This window comes from Belonocnema kinseyi, chromosome 8 (assembly GCF_010883055.1).
Source record: "Belonocnema kinseyi isolate 2016_QV_RU_SX_M_011 chromosome 8, B_treatae_v1, whole genome shotgun sequence".
In the NCBI taxonomy this organism is placed as follows: Eukaryota; Metazoa; Arthropoda; class Insecta; order Hymenoptera; family Cynipidae; genus Belonocnema; species Belonocnema kinseyi.
In genome coordinates, this window is record NC_046664.1 from 91,983,999 (window position 1) to 92,001,413 (window position 17,415).

The 17,415-nt window shown below is 33.1% G+C and overlaps 1 protein-coding gene across 1 annotated transcript in view; it reads left to right on the forward strand.

The window, feature by feature from the left end:
• Positions 1–2,356: 2,356 nt before the first annotated feature.
• LOC117178601 (pituitary homeobox x) overlaps positions 2,357–17,415 on the forward strand; it is a 71,515-nt gene continuing 56,456 nt past the window's right edge. Inside the window, exon 1 of the mRNA XM_033370026.1 lies at positions 2,357–3,876. Within this exon, the coding sequence (XP_033225917.1) occupies positions 3,594–3,876 (283 nt within the window). The 5' untranslated portion in view covers positions 2,357–3,593. The remainder of the gene's footprint in view (positions 3,877–17,415) is intronic.

The window sequence follows — 17,415 nt, forward strand, 5'->3', positions numbered from 1 at the left end:
ATTATTTATATCAGAAATAGAAAACCTGGTCTGGGCCTTGTCAGCGCCACTTTGTAAATAGGGAAGAATAGGGCAATTTCTACACGGAATTTCATATACGGTTCCCGCGTAGCAGCTTCCTCCATTCCGCCAGCAGACATAGAGCCACGCATTGTCTGTAAATTAACTCCAATTGCAAAAAGTTAATTCAAAAATTAAATTTGTTTAAATTTGATTGCAACTAGTTAGTCTTCATCTACATTTAGTAAAAATATAAGCTCTCTGTCTTGAAAATTACAGTTGCAATCATTGTTATACAACAAATTATCGCTTCTCCTAATTATCGAGAAGCAATTTACTATTTTGTTGATTCATTCAAAACTGATAACTTATAAGACAAAAAACGCCTTTTCCTACACTTGCAGCCCTTTTTGACGGATGTCAATCTATAAAAAATATCCGACTAATGTTTTGCATACTATACAAGTGTTTGCGATTAAAATTCTAGACTTCCGCTGCTCTTAAACATATTTTTGTTCAGAACTACAGCACCTGAAGAAAGATAATCTATGAAATATATCTTGTATTCGCTATATTTTTTGCTGCAATTATGCATAAGTTTTCACTTTATACAAAAATACATATTTTCACAGATTTTGAAAGATGTGCGTACATTAATGCTAATACTGGAAAGTTAACCATTTGCCGGTTTTTATTATTTTCTAAGTATACAAATTAACGAATCTCGAAGTTCGATCAACCAAATTGAAATTGTAGATCCTTTCATATTTGTTAATTTATATAATTAAATTTTCTTCCCGCACATTCAAATATTCATTCTAGACCGCAAAATTACACGAATACCCATATCAGCTCCATTCTGAAATTATGTCCTGAGAAAATGCTTCACTGACTGGCCTTCTAAGAGAATTTCCTCTATAGTATGCCATATAAGGCACGTGAAGGTGACGACATCAGTATGTTACAGATAAGGCTGATAACACCTTGACAAAGACGTTTTTTCTAAATTTGCTCTGAATAGACTTGTCAGCAAAACACGAAAATACTATTGATTTTCGTAATTCATTCACACATATATTTCACTTAGGCTTATATATAAATGCTGAAATTATCGTGCCATAATTTTGGCAACTAAAATACTATTTTAGTATTATGTATGATGTAAATATTAGAAATCATTTACAAAATACTTGATACGTTAAGGGTAGTGGATGCTTTTGCAAAGTATCATTCCTTATACATTTAGATTTTTAAAAGTATCACGCGACGGAGTGGGATTTTACTTTCCTAAAAAAATATATAGTAATCGCGTATTTTGTGAATGGCCTTAAGTCTTAACTCTTCATAATGAAAAATTCGAAAATTCGTTTTACGTTCGACAATAATTCTTATATTTTTCATATAGCATTTTTTTAGAATAAAGAACGAATTGAATATGCTGCAAACCTACTTGCAAATATGTCAATTTAAGCCCAAAAAAACTAAACGAGATAAAAAGTATTATTATTTATTATGCACGATTATTAAGTGGAGCCCCATTTGTGGCTAAAGTGTTTGTCAAATTAATTGGAACTTCATATTAAACATATCGAAGAAAATAAACGAGGGCTGGAAAGGGGTGGAGGAGGGGGTATATTCAGTACGTGTTGGCACTCCCATTTTTTATTGTTAGCAGGCTTTTATATCATTCTTTTTTTAGATTTTGGATGCTCGACATTCAGAGTTGACAAAGGCAAATCAAACAAAGAAAATGTTGTTATCCAATAACAAATCCCACTCGGCCCACATATCAAACTTACTCGACTCCATCAAACCTCCTAGAAATTGCTCTCCACCTCCTCAAGTCACTACATTCGTATATTTGCTCTCGAACGAAAAGAAAAAAAACACATTACGAGAATCATCCAAGCACCTCGTAGTGTAGTATGGAATCGTAGGCAACGAGCCTCTCCGATGTCAGAAACGGGGTGGGGCTTGGATATGTCGAAAGGGTGAGTTCCCCTCGCAACTCGATGCGTGGGGGTCACTTTTGGACTAGGAGGTGTCGGGGGTAGTAGGGGTTGCCCTCTAGGCTCGTGCTGCGCGTAGGAGGGGTACGGATCTGGAAACCGCGGCTCCTCTGGCGCATCCCAAGTTCCAACTAGCTAATAGCTATAGTGATACTGCCATGGTCAACGAGTCCCCTCTCCATGGCCTTTTTTAGCTGGCCAGGGTGGGGTTGACAAGAGGCGGGGTGATACAAGCCACACTAGTGGAGGGGATTTTGTGGGGGCGTTGGAGAGGGGGTGTAAGATCGTTCAGAACAGGAGAGGCGCAGTCAGACAGTCAGGCAGCCCGCCCGGCAAGCAAGGAAGGCAGTCAGTGCAGCAGCCAAGACCACTAGATCCGCTCGGCTTATTGACTTAGAGACTTAAGCCGGCAGGCAGTCCGAAGGCTCAACCGGCTAAGCCTAGTCGACCCGACCCACCAACTAGGCTACTGCACCACCTACTTCGTCAGGCCACCTACGACCTACCTATCTACCTGACACGCTTCCTCTCTCTCTTGACCGCGTGCGTTTGAGAGCCGGAGCCGCGTAACCTTAACCTCGTGGCGGGCTCCTTAACCTCGATCCTCCCGACGGGGTAGGCTCGATGTAAATCCAACGCGTCGATAATCCTTCAGTCGCCGAAACGCGGTCTCAGGAAGTAGCTTCCATCACGCGAGTTTCGGTAAGTTACAGTGTCATCCGAGTTTTATAACAAGAAATTTTTGACTAAGCTGTCTGCTTTGGCTGATATCGCCGAAAAAGGTTTGTCCGAAGATTTTCATTAAGTTGGGTAGTTCGGTTGGTATCATCTACTGTGAGCTTTTTCTGATAAGGGTGGATCGGTTTTACAAGAAGTGGTTCCCTAAGTTGGGCAATTTGGCTAATATCGCTTATTTGACAGCAAGACCAATCCAAAAAGTTACAAGTTTAACTGACATCGCCTGAAAGCAGTTGTCTGGTTTATCAAATTCCGTATTTTTGCTGGTATTGCCAAGCAGGTGATTGTCCTCGAGCAGTTGTCAGATATTGGAAGAATTGTACGTTCTTTTTCGGGAGTGGGGTCCCACGTGACAGTTGACGGACAAGAGACTCTGAGGTTTCTCTAGTTAACCAGCTGTCGATGGAGAGGCATAGCACGTGTTCGTTGTTCGGTGATAAGGTGCAAGCTTCTCTGACAGTTGTGAGAGAGTGATTTGTTCAGTAGTGATTTTATTTGGAAATACTCATCGGAAGACAAGTGTTCATTCTCGGTTTTGGGATAGTGTATTAGAAAGAATAGGAAACTGAAGGAACTAAGAGGATTAAAAGAAATGAGAAGAGCAGCTTTTGATGAAGCACTAATCATATAAATAGAAAACACCTCTTTGAGATCTAATCAAATATTTGCGACTACAGAAATCTTTACGTCAGTTTAACATCCGCAAGTTAAAGGAATACAAAAGGATAATCCAAGTGATGAGAAATCATTTAAAGTTTTGAAAACATTGGATAGAGATTCTTCGGGTGGACGGTGATCCTTGGAGAAGTGGTCGGAACCGTCGGCACGACGTTAACGTTTTACAGTATGGAGCGTGGCGGGGGCGGGGGGAGCCTCGAACTCGCCGGCGGCGGTGGAGGCAACGGAGAACTCTGTCTCCAGGACCTGGTAACTGGCTCGGCTGCAGGGTTGTCGGTTCAACACCATCAGCACGTGGCGGCCGCAGCCACCATGGCAGGATTGCATGCTGGCGATCATCTTCAGAATTCGATGCAACATCACGATATCCACGGGAATCATCATGATACTTCAATGCTCCACAGCTCAAACCATCAGGTTCATCATGAACCGTTGGAGAAACTTAAACGTGGTGAGTCGGTCACAATACTATTCTCGTTCTCTATCTAATCTTTTTGGAGGATCATTTTCGCGATCAATGAATGAATGAAATTTATGTTCAATATCTTGAATTCACGTCTGAAATTAGTGTTTCCTAAACTAAGAAATTTCTTTGAAACCTTGGAATACAATTAAAGCAAGCTTTCTTGGTTGTTTAAAGCTTAGTCAAATCACAAAAACCTAGATTTTTTATCAGATTTTTTCAAGTATAGCCATATGGAAAACTGGTACATACTAGATGCGAGTATATCCTTGTAATTATAAGGTGTTACAAACAGTACATTATCAAATCACTTTTCATAGAAAATTATGAAATTTCATTTAAAAATAATCCTGTATTACGAAAAAACACACATAGCCCGTTACGCGGAAAAAAATAGATATTTGCACGGATTATCTAGATATTACTAGTTACATTCTTAGCGATTTAACTATTGGACCGAAATCTAGATAATGTAGTAGAGCGTCCTTAGATATTAAAAAGATTTTAATTGACAATGTCCAAGATATTAAAGGGCAGACTCTCAGATATTCAAGAAATATTTTTAATTGTGCAAAAATTACCTGTAAAGTATGCCATTTTCTAGCAAATGCAAAAGGATTATATATCCTAGACCTCTGTTTTTTATATCCGTATCATCAAGCATTCGCCGTTTTTCATAATTATGCACTTTTCGTGCAGAACGAATAACACACTGTTCAAAGCTAATATGAAAGATGTCTGTAGCCGAGTCCTCATTTTCTTGAGGAATTTATGATATATCAAAAACCAATTAGTCCATTATCCACGAAAACTTATAGTGCAATGTATATCCGAAAAAACACAACACACGCGACAAATGCTCAAGATACAGACAAAGCGAGGCTAAAATTTTTTGTCGCCACGCCATCGAAGTATTTTTGAAAAGTTAAAAAACATTGTTCTGTCAACTTCATACATTTATTATTAGAATTAGATAAGCTTAAAAATGTATTATCAAAATTTGATAGCTCATGGTCACATTGAAATACTAAGATCACCGACCGAATCCCCAACGTGTAGTCTTTGGGTAAACTTGAATATTGCGAAACAAATATTAATTATTCAAACACTGTGGTTCCTGGTAAAAAAATTCATTTATAAAAAGTAATATTCGATAATTTTGGATAAATAGAGTTATTTTTTTTCAATTACGATATATTCTTTGATAATATTGGAATCTGTCGAATATGAAGATGGGGCGATTAGAACTCAATTGATAATATTGTTTCCAAATAGATAATTGGAATTAATTACAAAGTAAGCAAAAAAATCTGCTTATCATTGTTATGTACATTTAATATGAATTTTCAGTAAGTTATTTTTTCACACTAATGTCTGTACATATTATTGTTTTCACAGAGCTGAAATTATATTTCTATATGCATGAACGATTAGTATTCGATTGGTTCACTAAATGTGATTTATAAGGCAAAAAATTTGACTAAATGAACAAAGATTTTGGTTAAATGAACTAAATTTTAAAAACCAAAAATATTTGTTTTTTCTAGAGATTAGCATACGCTGTTAAAAATGTTTGCAATTTTAATATACATTTACTATACATTTATATAGTAAATCTAAGAACTCAGTCTATGAAATAGTTATTAAGAGGCTGCGTAGTAAATTTAATATACATGTATATTGATCAATTCTTAGAAGACCCAGGTAATTTCACTTTACACAAATTAAAAATAATTTTGGCAGTAATTTTTAATTCTAAATAATAAGGCATTATATTTGTTTCTAGTTGAGCATAAATTATACTGGGTTTCAAGTGGATAAGTTCAATTAAGTACGTAATTAAAATACGTAACCTAAAAGCAGCAGTACTCACGTAAAAATTCTGATATTGGCACTGAATTTTGATGTAAACCCCACCCGTACGTAGCACTTTGATTATAAATAAGAATTTTGTTGATGAATTGTAGGTTATTATTTTAGTTTTAAATATTTGACAAGATTTGAATACATCAAAGAACTTTCAACTTTTATGCACTCTATTTTACTATACATGTATATTATTTTACATGATAATGGTATATTAAATTTTTATGCACGTATATGCATATTCTTTCCAATACATTTATATTAAAATCGCTATAGAAATTTCTAACAGTGTAGATTAAGATATATGTTGGCCTGCTTATTTTGAATGCTTTCGCTAAATACTGAAGATTAACTTCTCAAATTGAAATGATCAAAATTCTAGCAGAAATTATAACTATACTTATCAAAACTTACCGACGGAAAATCTAATTGATAAAAGTGTGTTCGGCGAAATGATATTAGATTCGAGTGCGCCCTTCTCTATAGTAAAACTTTGCGACGACTGATAAACCGATGCGGTTAATTTCTGTCTCCAAATTAAAATCAAATAAAATTATATTCATCATTGTAAAAACTAGAGATTTTTTACATAATTATTCATGTAGGGGAGACCAATTATTAGTACAAATGCAAGTAAAATAATCTATTCTAATTTTAATATATTACCACGTATCGTGTCTTAACTATTACTTACATTGAAATAATTATTTTGCATACATTAGCATTTAAATTAAATAATTATTATCTACTGTATGACCGTTACTTACTGTAGGATGGACTCCCTGTTTTTGAATAGGATAACTTGATGTTGTCATTTTCAATGTAAAACCAACGAATGTATGTTAGCGCTGAATTAATACTTTCTTTTATAAAATTCATTAAGGCATTATACGGATAAAATTATTTTCTGAGGACCATTTCGAAGTCGAGAGAAGTCTTTCCGGATTTCGGGAAGACAAGACACTTCGTAAATTTGGATAAAAGACCATAGAAAAATAGCCATAAAGAATCTTTAAAGTAATAAAATCAGCTATTGATCATTAGGATTGAATAAGAATGACAGCTTCTTTTTACAATGTGAGTAAAAACAAACAAAATCTAGTAACTATTTTATCTATTGAGCTATTTTCATTCAAATAAGCTTCAGTATCTTGTAAAAAATTAATTTCAATTAACAATTATTATATGTGTCTCGATTTTATCAATAATCTTAAAAATGGCTCTATTTTGGAGTAACCTGAACGTCATGAACATCCTTAATACGAATTTGGTATACCTAATTTTCATTTGTATTTATTAAAGACATTATTTTCGGAATTTGATCTCCCATCTTCTTCTACGATCCTAAATGCGAAAAAGGACGGGTGTTCATAAAATTCTTCCACTTTTGTGACGTGAGAAGCTGTATTTTTTTGTCAGATGTCAGATAAACTCAGATAAAGTTTTAGTACAGGCAACCGATAAGAGTCATACGTGTCGCGTTATGACACTGTTGGTGTGAAGCAACCTGATAAAATCTGTATTTCGTTTGCCGTAAGCTACACCACTTTGGATGTTTTCTAAAAAATCTTGAACGGCTCTGCATATATAAGCCCTGCTTGTGAACAAGAAAATCACAAGAAAACATTGCATTGTGCAAACTAGCAGTAGAAAACTAACGTCTATTATATTTTTCGTCAATGAGATCAAAATAATACTAGAGGCAAAATGTACTGTTCGTAAATGTTCAAAAGTTGGAATTTCAAATTGAAGTGCTTGCATTTCATTTGTATGCGACGCACACAATAAATTACCGTCGAGTACAAAGCTCTTAAAGCAAATAGTAATTTTATGGATCCGGTTACAGTGTATTTTTTTAGATTAGGTTAGTTCTATCTTCTGTATTTGAAAGACGCGAAAGACAAAACTGTATAGTCGATCGTTTTAGTAAGTCATTACCTGCCAAAACTAAAATCCGATGAAATTTGCGACATCCCTGTTTTTGATTAAAGAAAAAAGAGAGTATTTTCAAATCCGGTCGAATCTGGGGCATTCGGGAGCGGACGAAGACATTCTCTGTGGCGCCGCCACCTGTTTTGTGATTCATTAACTCACCGGCTTATCGGGATAAGGTAGACTTATCCGGGGCTCGAACCCGACACCGCGGCTAAACCCGATCTTATTCCAATGGCATCCTACCTATTCCCGTTACAGTTTCAGCCCCAGTTTCCGCTTTTCTCCCTCTCTCCCCGGATATTGACTCTTTTAACTCTCATTTTTTCACGTCGCATTTATTGTCACTTAGACATTCACAAATTAAAATTAAAATCTTATAAAACTATTTTCATTTGGTTATTGTCATTTCATCTATTATATATAATATTACATTTTTGGCTAGTTTCTAAGAGAACACCATTTTTTAAATTCACAGTTCCCTTTTTTTAGTTTTTAACATAATTGATGTTAAATTTTGATTTATAATAATTATCTTTAAAAAAGAATGAAATCCCATCCTCTTTATAACTTAATTTTTTTTTAAATTATACTTATTTCATTTTGAAATGTTTTTGATCATTCGTTAGTAGATGACGGAAATAAGTTTTAGTTCAAATGCAAACAATAATTAACTTAAACTCTTATAAAACAATTTTGTAGATTTAATTGTCACTAATTTCATTTAGATTTCAGATTAAAATTAATCATGCTAATCCTGTCTTCCTCTTCTATAAAAATTCCCATATTTTCTAAAAGTGTTTCTTCCGTTTCTCCATTTCTTTCTGCATCGGAACTGCGAGGCGTTTTTTGTTCACTGGAAACAATCCCTGAAAAAGTGGTGTTAAAAATCTCGAAAGCATAAAAGGTGCGACAATAAAGTACCGATTAGTACCAGAGCTTATAAAGCTCTCAGTCCCACTAATTTAACGTTCACCTAGGGAGAAAGTTTCCGGAACTCAATATTGAATTTTCCGCTCGATAAAATCGTGATAAACCGCACCTGAAGGCAGGTCCGTGAAAGTGTTTCGGAAGATCAAAAGATATCCATACATACCTTGGCTCAACTAGACAGCGATTTGTTATTAATCTCAAATTGGACCATTTATCATTCTTATCCTGAAGATTTTGGATACGCGCATCTTTATTTTGATAACGAAAGTGCATTTCTCTTTTAGGCTGGAGACGAACAAAGCATGCCTTATTTTTATTTATCTTAAGTCATTCCGCACTTTATTCGATCTATCAATCTGAAATGTTGATAAATTAATTTTCCTTTGTGCTACCAATGCATTAATTAAAGCTCCAAATTTTTGTATTTAAACATAAATTCTTCAGTCAATGAATTTAAAATTAACTTAGAGAAAGGATTGTAATAAATCATTTTATCATTAATTTATTGCGAATAAATTTAAAATTGAAGAAAACAAAAGTCATAATTACGAAAGAATGACTGATGGAATTTCAAATATAGTTTCATTCAGGTCTTCTCTTGGGTATAAATATTTTGTTATCTAATCTGGTATTGTGATAATCAGCCGCTTTCCGCCTAATACGATTTCGCCGGTCTTTCCGGCTGAAGAACGTAGAATCTGGCATCGCATTTGGTCAATAAGAATGTCAATATTTTGTCAAAGGGGCAACATACGGCCAGGTCTGGCATTCTGATTCAAGCCCCCGTGTCATTAACTACCCTTTTATTATAGCTAGATCTCACCGTCGGATGGCAGATGCGACTGAAGTCAACCCTTGTGCGTTCTCTTAATGGTGTTGACAAATTGCTTGGCTAGCCACGTCTCCCTGGGGATGCGAGTGCCATATTATATCCTTCCGTCCACAAACTTACGAGCCTTTAGAAACAGATTCACCCTATGCAGCCCACCCAAAATGACGGGAATCGGAAAATCCACAGTTTCTATTTATCCAATGAAAAGCACATTCTTCTGCAAATAATCAAATCTGACCAGATTTACGAAATCGGGTTTATTTTCAGCCCCTCTCAGAACTATGATCAGCCAATTTTTGGAACAATTATATGATTCAAGAGTCCCAATTCGATATGGTGTTTACTTAAAACAAATTTGTATTGTTTTAAATAATAAATGATTATATGTATTGAATTTTTATAGGGACATGAGATAGAAAGAGGATTTCAAGTTAACAATAGTTTCGTATATAAAAAAACTAATATAAATGCAAATGTATTATTATTAGTTTTGTTTCAAATAAACGAAGTGTCTCATCGTCCTGAAATTCAGGATGGGTAGTCCAATATTTTTCTTAAGCTTGGCTAGTCATCCCAATTATTCGGGACGACTAGACATAGCCTAAAATTAAACTGTATCGGTTCGTTTTGCCACTGATAGGGTGTTCGGTGGGCAGTGCTTTTTTTGCTAGGAATTTTACAAACTTTTGGAAGAAAAATCCATTCAAGCACTTGAAATATAACCAATTTTATATCACCTGCTATGATTCAATTTAAATAATTTTTCTATCTGTTCAGTTTTTTGAGAATGCATTTGAGAATTCAGTTTGGAATGCGTAATTCGAAAATCTTTCACTTTAAAAACTTTTCATTTTAGATATTTATTTTTAAGAATGAATTTTTATTTTGAAGAATTTTTAATGCAGTGCTGAAGACTTGAATAATTAAATATTACAAGTGTTTAAATTGGAAACATTTTTGATAAAAAAAAGGTTCTTAGCTTAATTAATGAATTTGTGATTTTCAAAATTTAACTGTACTTTAAGTATTAAAAGTGAAAAATAAAGGATTTTAAAAGCGATTCAAAATCCATTCAAAATTAAACAATTTACAGAATTTAACTTTAAAAATTTAATTTTAATTAACTTTAAATTTAGAATACTAGCACAAGCGAAAACTTATTTTTTTTTGGTATCTGGTCGCCTATTAAGCGTCCAAATGAAAAAATTTCAAATTTATTATCCATATGATTTATATTTTTGAAAAATAAAAAGCCTAGCCAGTTTCCATGCACAACACAACGCGGGGCCTTTCGGGTTTCGGATCACAACTTTCAGATCGAAATAAAAAAATTTGAAATTTTATATCCAAATGGAACAAATTTTGAGACAAATATAAATTAGCAGATCAAAAACAAAACGTTGTCATACATTTCTCCTATTTTTTACCGCGAGAAGTTTATGCATAGAAGTCAAATTCACATGTGGTGTTAGAAAAAAAATATTTTTATGATCAGACATATTCAAAGTCCCAGCGATAGTTTATGTAAAAAAAAAACAATGAAAATGTATTATTGAAAAGAAGACAGTGTTTTTACTTTAATTCGAAAACTGAGAAAGCTAGAACTTTTTTTGTGAGTAAAAAAATATTATATGACAACATTTTATAACTGTTCTAAATTCAGGATGAAAAATCTTACTTAATTGTGTGCAACACAGCATTGGTTGGCGAAAGTATTCTTTCTTAGCCACTATCTACATTTTTTTTAATGTAAGTGAGAAGGGTAATCCCATAGAGAAGGATGTTTTGTAACCCTCGCCCAAAATAGTCTAATGAATTCTGAATGTCACCACTGTGAAGGGGTTCGTCAGTTGTTTTGAAATTATATGTAAAAAAAAGTATATACTTGTAATCATGAAAGTTAATTTTATCCTAAACTGTCGACGATATGTGTGGGTATTCTGAACCACTCTATTCAGATTATTAAATTTTACAAATAGGAAAAGAAACAATCAAAAATTTGTAATACATTTATAAAATTGCTAATATTTAATACACTCTTTTCATAAAAATATAAATAAAAAATTTATTTCAAGAAAATGAGGTAAAATTATTTGGACTCAGTTAAAAGAATTCTTGTAATATTAAGAAGCAACTCCTAAACAGATTAGAAAGAATCGTAAGTTTAGTGTCTCTATTAACAAATTTGCATTTAAGATTGAAAAGAAATCTATTTTTTCATGAATCAAAATGATTCTGGGCTTCCGATGGGAAAAATTACGTAAACATATGCGTAGCTTATGGTTTCTTGGCGAGGTGTGATTTTTAGAAGTTTTCTATTTTAAATCCTTTTAAAACCCTACATTTTGTGTCATATGTTCGCTAAAAATGAAAAAAAGATTTTTTAAATATTTTGTGGATATTTGACGAAAAGGATGCACAGCAATGTTGTTGTAGTTTAGCGAACATAAATTTCTTGATTTTTCTCAAGATATCTAATTATAATGCAATTAGTTTTTGAAAATGGTTTATATTTTGAAAGGGTGTTCGAAAGTGTTCGTTCGAATTATGTAAAACAAACTCAATTTTCGTTCGTGTGTGGAATTCTTTTGCGTAAAATCAGTATGTTCTCGGATGAAGAGAAAATTTATCTGGAAAACGAAATAAAAAAATTCAAAATGTCGGACACAAAACTATCAATTATTTTACTAAGTAAGCTGTGAAATTATTGCAAATGCTGCTTGTCAGGTGGTTTTAGGATATATGTTCGGAATATGGCTTAAAAATTATAAACTTAAATAATTAAAAGTAGCAAATCAATATGTTGGATAACTTCACCTAAAAAAATCAAATCATCAATATATCGTTATACAATGTAAAATTAATTTGATACAATCGTAAGAACAACTCAACATACTGTACACCATTTTTTGAATGGTTTAAAACAGGGATAATAAGGAATTAGTTTCTGAATAGATTGTAGAGCTGTCTGCACCTTTTAACCAAAACTCATATCACATAATTCTCATTACATTATTATGTGCAGGAAGTTTTTTTATTGATGCTCTAACATTAATTCTAAAATATGAATTCAGATATATATTGGCTCTTATTGAATCTGCAAGATTTAATTATTTTAAAGTTAACATATAGCACTTTAGGTCGCGTTTGGACAATGTTATTCCAATTTGGCATTATGACAGCTTTCATTAAAAAAAAAAGATTGAAATATCTTTATTAGATTTGGAACTTAATGAATTTGAAAAATAGAAGTGTTTAAAATATAATTTCAAGATCACCTTCTTTTAGGTGCCCCGATTGTTTAGTTTCTCTAATGGTGATCCCCTACACATTAATACTGTAGTAAAGATGCTTGCATTTGTTGTTTGACTTCTACACTATATGTTTTATTTTGTCCTAAAAAAGAACTCTGAAAAGGGAACTGTCTATCAAGAAATGCCTTATTTTATATGTACTCCTGGTCTATATATTTTTCTGAATAACTCTTCTGCTGTTCCTCACTATATCTTTATAATATATGACTTTCTGCAAGAAAATGGTCCATTTTATTGATCGCAGTTTATAGAAGATATTTTCGCGTTTTTGTGAAAAATGGCGTAGTTGTGTTTTTCAGTAGAATTGCTTTTATTTTATATCACAATCGGTATATAACACAATTATTTTCCAAAAAAATATTTTTTTCTAAACTCTAAATTGTAGTAACTTTTTAGGAAAAAGTATTAAAAATATATTTGCATTTATGGAACTATTTATTATATATATATATATATATATTATATCCCTAAAAGAAGAAACTTGCTGGAAGAATTTTGAATTTTAGTCTCGTATAGACGAAATTTCGTGAGTCCTTGCACGTGCAGCAACCGAGACGATGAATTGATCAAGCAGGCCGACCCTGATTTTCTAGCTCGATTTTCCCGATTACCCGGACAATCACCGACTTCTTAAGCACAAGGGTTTCCTGCCGCAGGATCAACATAGAAATTAACTGATTTCCTTCCCATTATCTCAGCTGCCGCAAGACAGGTTCATGATCGTATATAGTTTGTATACTCAGAGGGTCTATCCAGATTCTACATTGTACAAGAGCTCTTACCCAAGAGAAAATTAGGGAAAGGAAGAGGAAAGTTTATTTTATGTTCCTAATTCACGCCTCCCAACGAACGCGGTCGATGATATTTTTCTAGAGTGTGAGAAACTTGAAAATAAGATCATCACTCGTATCGAAAAAGGCGCATTGCTTTTCTCGAATTTCCTTTCAAAATACAAGTGTAAATGTCACTGAAAAAAATATACTTACGTATATACGTATAGTTGCATACATAAAAAGGGTAAGACTAAAAGACAATTATGAAAATAAAAAAACAGGAATTTTAATTAATCTAATTACAGCATTTTTAATGTAAATGTAATTTGATTTTATTTCAACTCGGAAGTTCTTTTTTCAATTCATCACTTTTAAATGCTTCAGAGTATTAAATGTAAACCAGAAAAGAAATAAATATGGCATTCAAATAAACATCAGATATAAGAATATAATTTTTTTGAAATATATTTTTCATCTGAAAACTAACAACTTTTTTTTGGAGCAAATCAAAAAATGCAATCTTCTAAAAATACGATATTTGTACCAAAATTATGTTCGCTTGAATGGAAATTACGAAACGTACTACGAGAATCGGTCAGTGACATTTAAAAATGGTGAACTTCGTAGTGACGTGTACCACACGTATCCTATCTAATCCTTGCTGATCTCGCTGATCTCTAACCACAGCATGCGTCACGTGCGTCCACTGCTGGTAAATGTAATCAGTGTCGTTGAAACATTTTTCACGAAGCACAAAATAGAGACAATTATTTTACAAAAAAGTTAAAATAGGTGATTAACATTTTTTTCAAAATCTATTAATAATTTTCTACTTTTAAAGAAGATATTTATTATAATTTTTGTAATAGTGTAATAGTAACTATGAAAACGGAATGTCGTGGTTATTTTCGAATTTTTCGTCTATAAGATAATATTTTTAAATTATGATGACTAACCGCTTCTGAATTCAGATGTATGCATATTTGTTTGGGAATTTGACTGTTCCATGCAATATGAAATCAAATTCGGGTAAGTCTGTATAAAGAATCAGATTGGGGTTGTTACTGATATAGAATGAAGCCCATTTGTATCTATCTTGTATTTTGTAATAAAATAAACGTTATGTAGCATTTAACAAACTATTATGTATTTATATGCAATAATGTAAGATAAATGAAATAAAATAAAATAATTCACTTTTCTCGATTTCCGTGTTATTATAGAATATATAGGGTAAGATAACCGATTCTGGGCACCCTACAATTGTTGGCACCTATCCCTATATTATTAGTTAATATGACAGTTTCAAATATTTATGCAAACTTTAATAAATTCACTCCATTTTTGGCAGGCGAATAATTGGGCTAAGGTACCAAAAATATTGATGCTCTCACACTACTACAACAACTCTTCGTTTTCAAAATATTTTGATAGAATTGGCTTGGCACCCATACTAAATAAGCAAAAATTCATGTTTGTTATGACTGAAGTATTTTGTGGGGTTAATTTTCACACAATCCTTTGGCTATGCGCTAATTTTGTTTATTTGATTGTTAATTGCATTTACTTGAATTCTAATGAAATTAAATTTTTTAAACATGGCACCTAAATTTAGTATTTTATCTGGCTTTTATAATCTCAATCGTAAGTAAATCATAATTTGAAAAGTAGAGATTAAACCAACTATTAAAATAAATTACAGTATTTTAGAATTTAGAGTGTAATTTTGAATTTTGCCAAATTTTTGAAACCTAATCTGCCTCTGCTGAGAAGTTGCCAAAAGTAAAGTCATATACGGTGCAACCAAAGCCTGATCCTTTGTACAGAGTAACCCTAACCTGACTTTTTATACGGATTTACATGAATCTTTTTAAATGAATTTGAATTTCGGGGAGTTAATATCAGATTCAAAAACACCCCTTGTAGGGTCACAAATAGTAATTAATGTTTTTATTAAAAATTTACCTTCAAATTGAGTTTTATTATTCATTCTGAAGCTATTTTAACTTAAACCTCGATTGTTTATATACGTTAAACTGCTAAAATTTTGAATTGGTTTATGTTACAAAAAATGTGTATTATCATATATGTTTATACATATATTTACATTCATCCATGTTTATAAGCATTTCTATATAGTAATTCCGGCGATTGAAGAAAATCAACACTTTTGAAATACCTCAAATTTGAATATTTTTGTGATTAGAAATCATCCTTACCATAATTTAAAACATTTCCAGTTCCTTAGACTTTTTTTAATAAAAAAAAGTGCAAATCTTCCAGCTATATGTCTCGTAATTTTGATAATGTCAATTAGTTTGGTACTAATGAAGAGAGCGGAAGCTTCAGCTGTTTTTTCAGGAGATTCTATTAGAAAGTCTACGTAAATTCATGATGATGGGAGAAAATGAATTTAGGTTTCGGGGATTTCTATTGCCTAGCAATTTGTTTAGTTTGAACTTGACGTAAAAACCACATGGAAGTGATACGTAACCCAAGACCCTCGTGTATGTCTCGGTTTTACACTTCGTGACAAGGGTGGCATTTCGGAAAATCAAGGAGGATCGACGAAAAACGTGCATGCATACACAAACTGCTTGGCGCTGACCCTTCCCAAAGTCATAATTTCGAAAATACCGGGTGTCGTATTCCAGACTCAGTCCCAGCCCTTGACAGTTCCGTTCTCACACGTCGGCACGCTCTTCGGGAACACCATCCCCCTCATTTTCGAGCCCTTCTTTCCCTCAGTAATTCATGATTGGAGTCTCTGTCTTTCTCTGAAATTTAAATCAGGGTATTGAAAATTAGGTCTATGCTTTCTTTCGTGGAATGGAAGTGATATTATTTCGTTCAGAAAAATAAAAACGTATGCGGGAAAGCTATTCTTTTAAATATTAAAATTTTCATTTTCATCTTATTTTTATTTTTCATAGAATTAGTTGTTATTTTATTGTTGCAAAATCACAGTAAAAGAGGATAGTCCGGATGGCTACATGTATACTTGGTATTTTGGGCATAAAGCATCAAACATTTAAAAAATGTATCACTTTTGGGAACGGGTGATGATAATTATTTCTTAAATTTGTCCAAAAAAGATTATAATTTTATTATAAAATAAGCTTTTTATAAGTTTACAAGTATACTTGAAATAACTTTCGTTATTCACGGATGAAATTTTTTTCATTTGAACTATTCTAAAGTTGACAAATTTAAAAATCGAGCGCATCAAAATTAAAAGGTTTTCTCAAACTTTGAAAGAATTGCATAATTTCTTACAGAATTCTCAAAACCTAATCTCTCTAGTCTCTGCATGACAGATAAGTTAACTCCCATGAATAGCTAATCACTAGCTTCGAAAAAAAACACACATGTTTCACACCGAGCATGTCAGATGTCAAGGACCCAAGATAAAGTATCCGAACTGAACAGTCGCGTGTCAGTTATGTATCTCCTGAAAACGTTAAATACCATTTAATCCCTCGAAACAAGACTCCTATCTCATATACTAAATTCCCCCATAATTTGTAGAAGCTAGCAAGGACCTTATTTTTAAAGTGGAGATGCGGAGGGAAGACTTTTACATTATTTTATATTCTTACTCGAAAGGAAAGGAAAGTAAAGGTATGACGCATCTGGCTGAGCCCTCGAACGCTTTTTACGCAGAATCACCCTCATGACCCTCTAACTAATAATTAATTACTAAAGAAAAGAGCCCCTAAATAGAATGACGTCATAATGTCAGTTAGGGGTTGAAGAACGACCGCGTGGCAAAAGCACCTGTGAGCTCAGACTGCGCGGCTGCGTGGATCTTGGATCTTGGAGTCGAGTTCCAACCATCCTAATCTCCTAATCCTTGGCTTCCTAAGGAAGTCGTTTA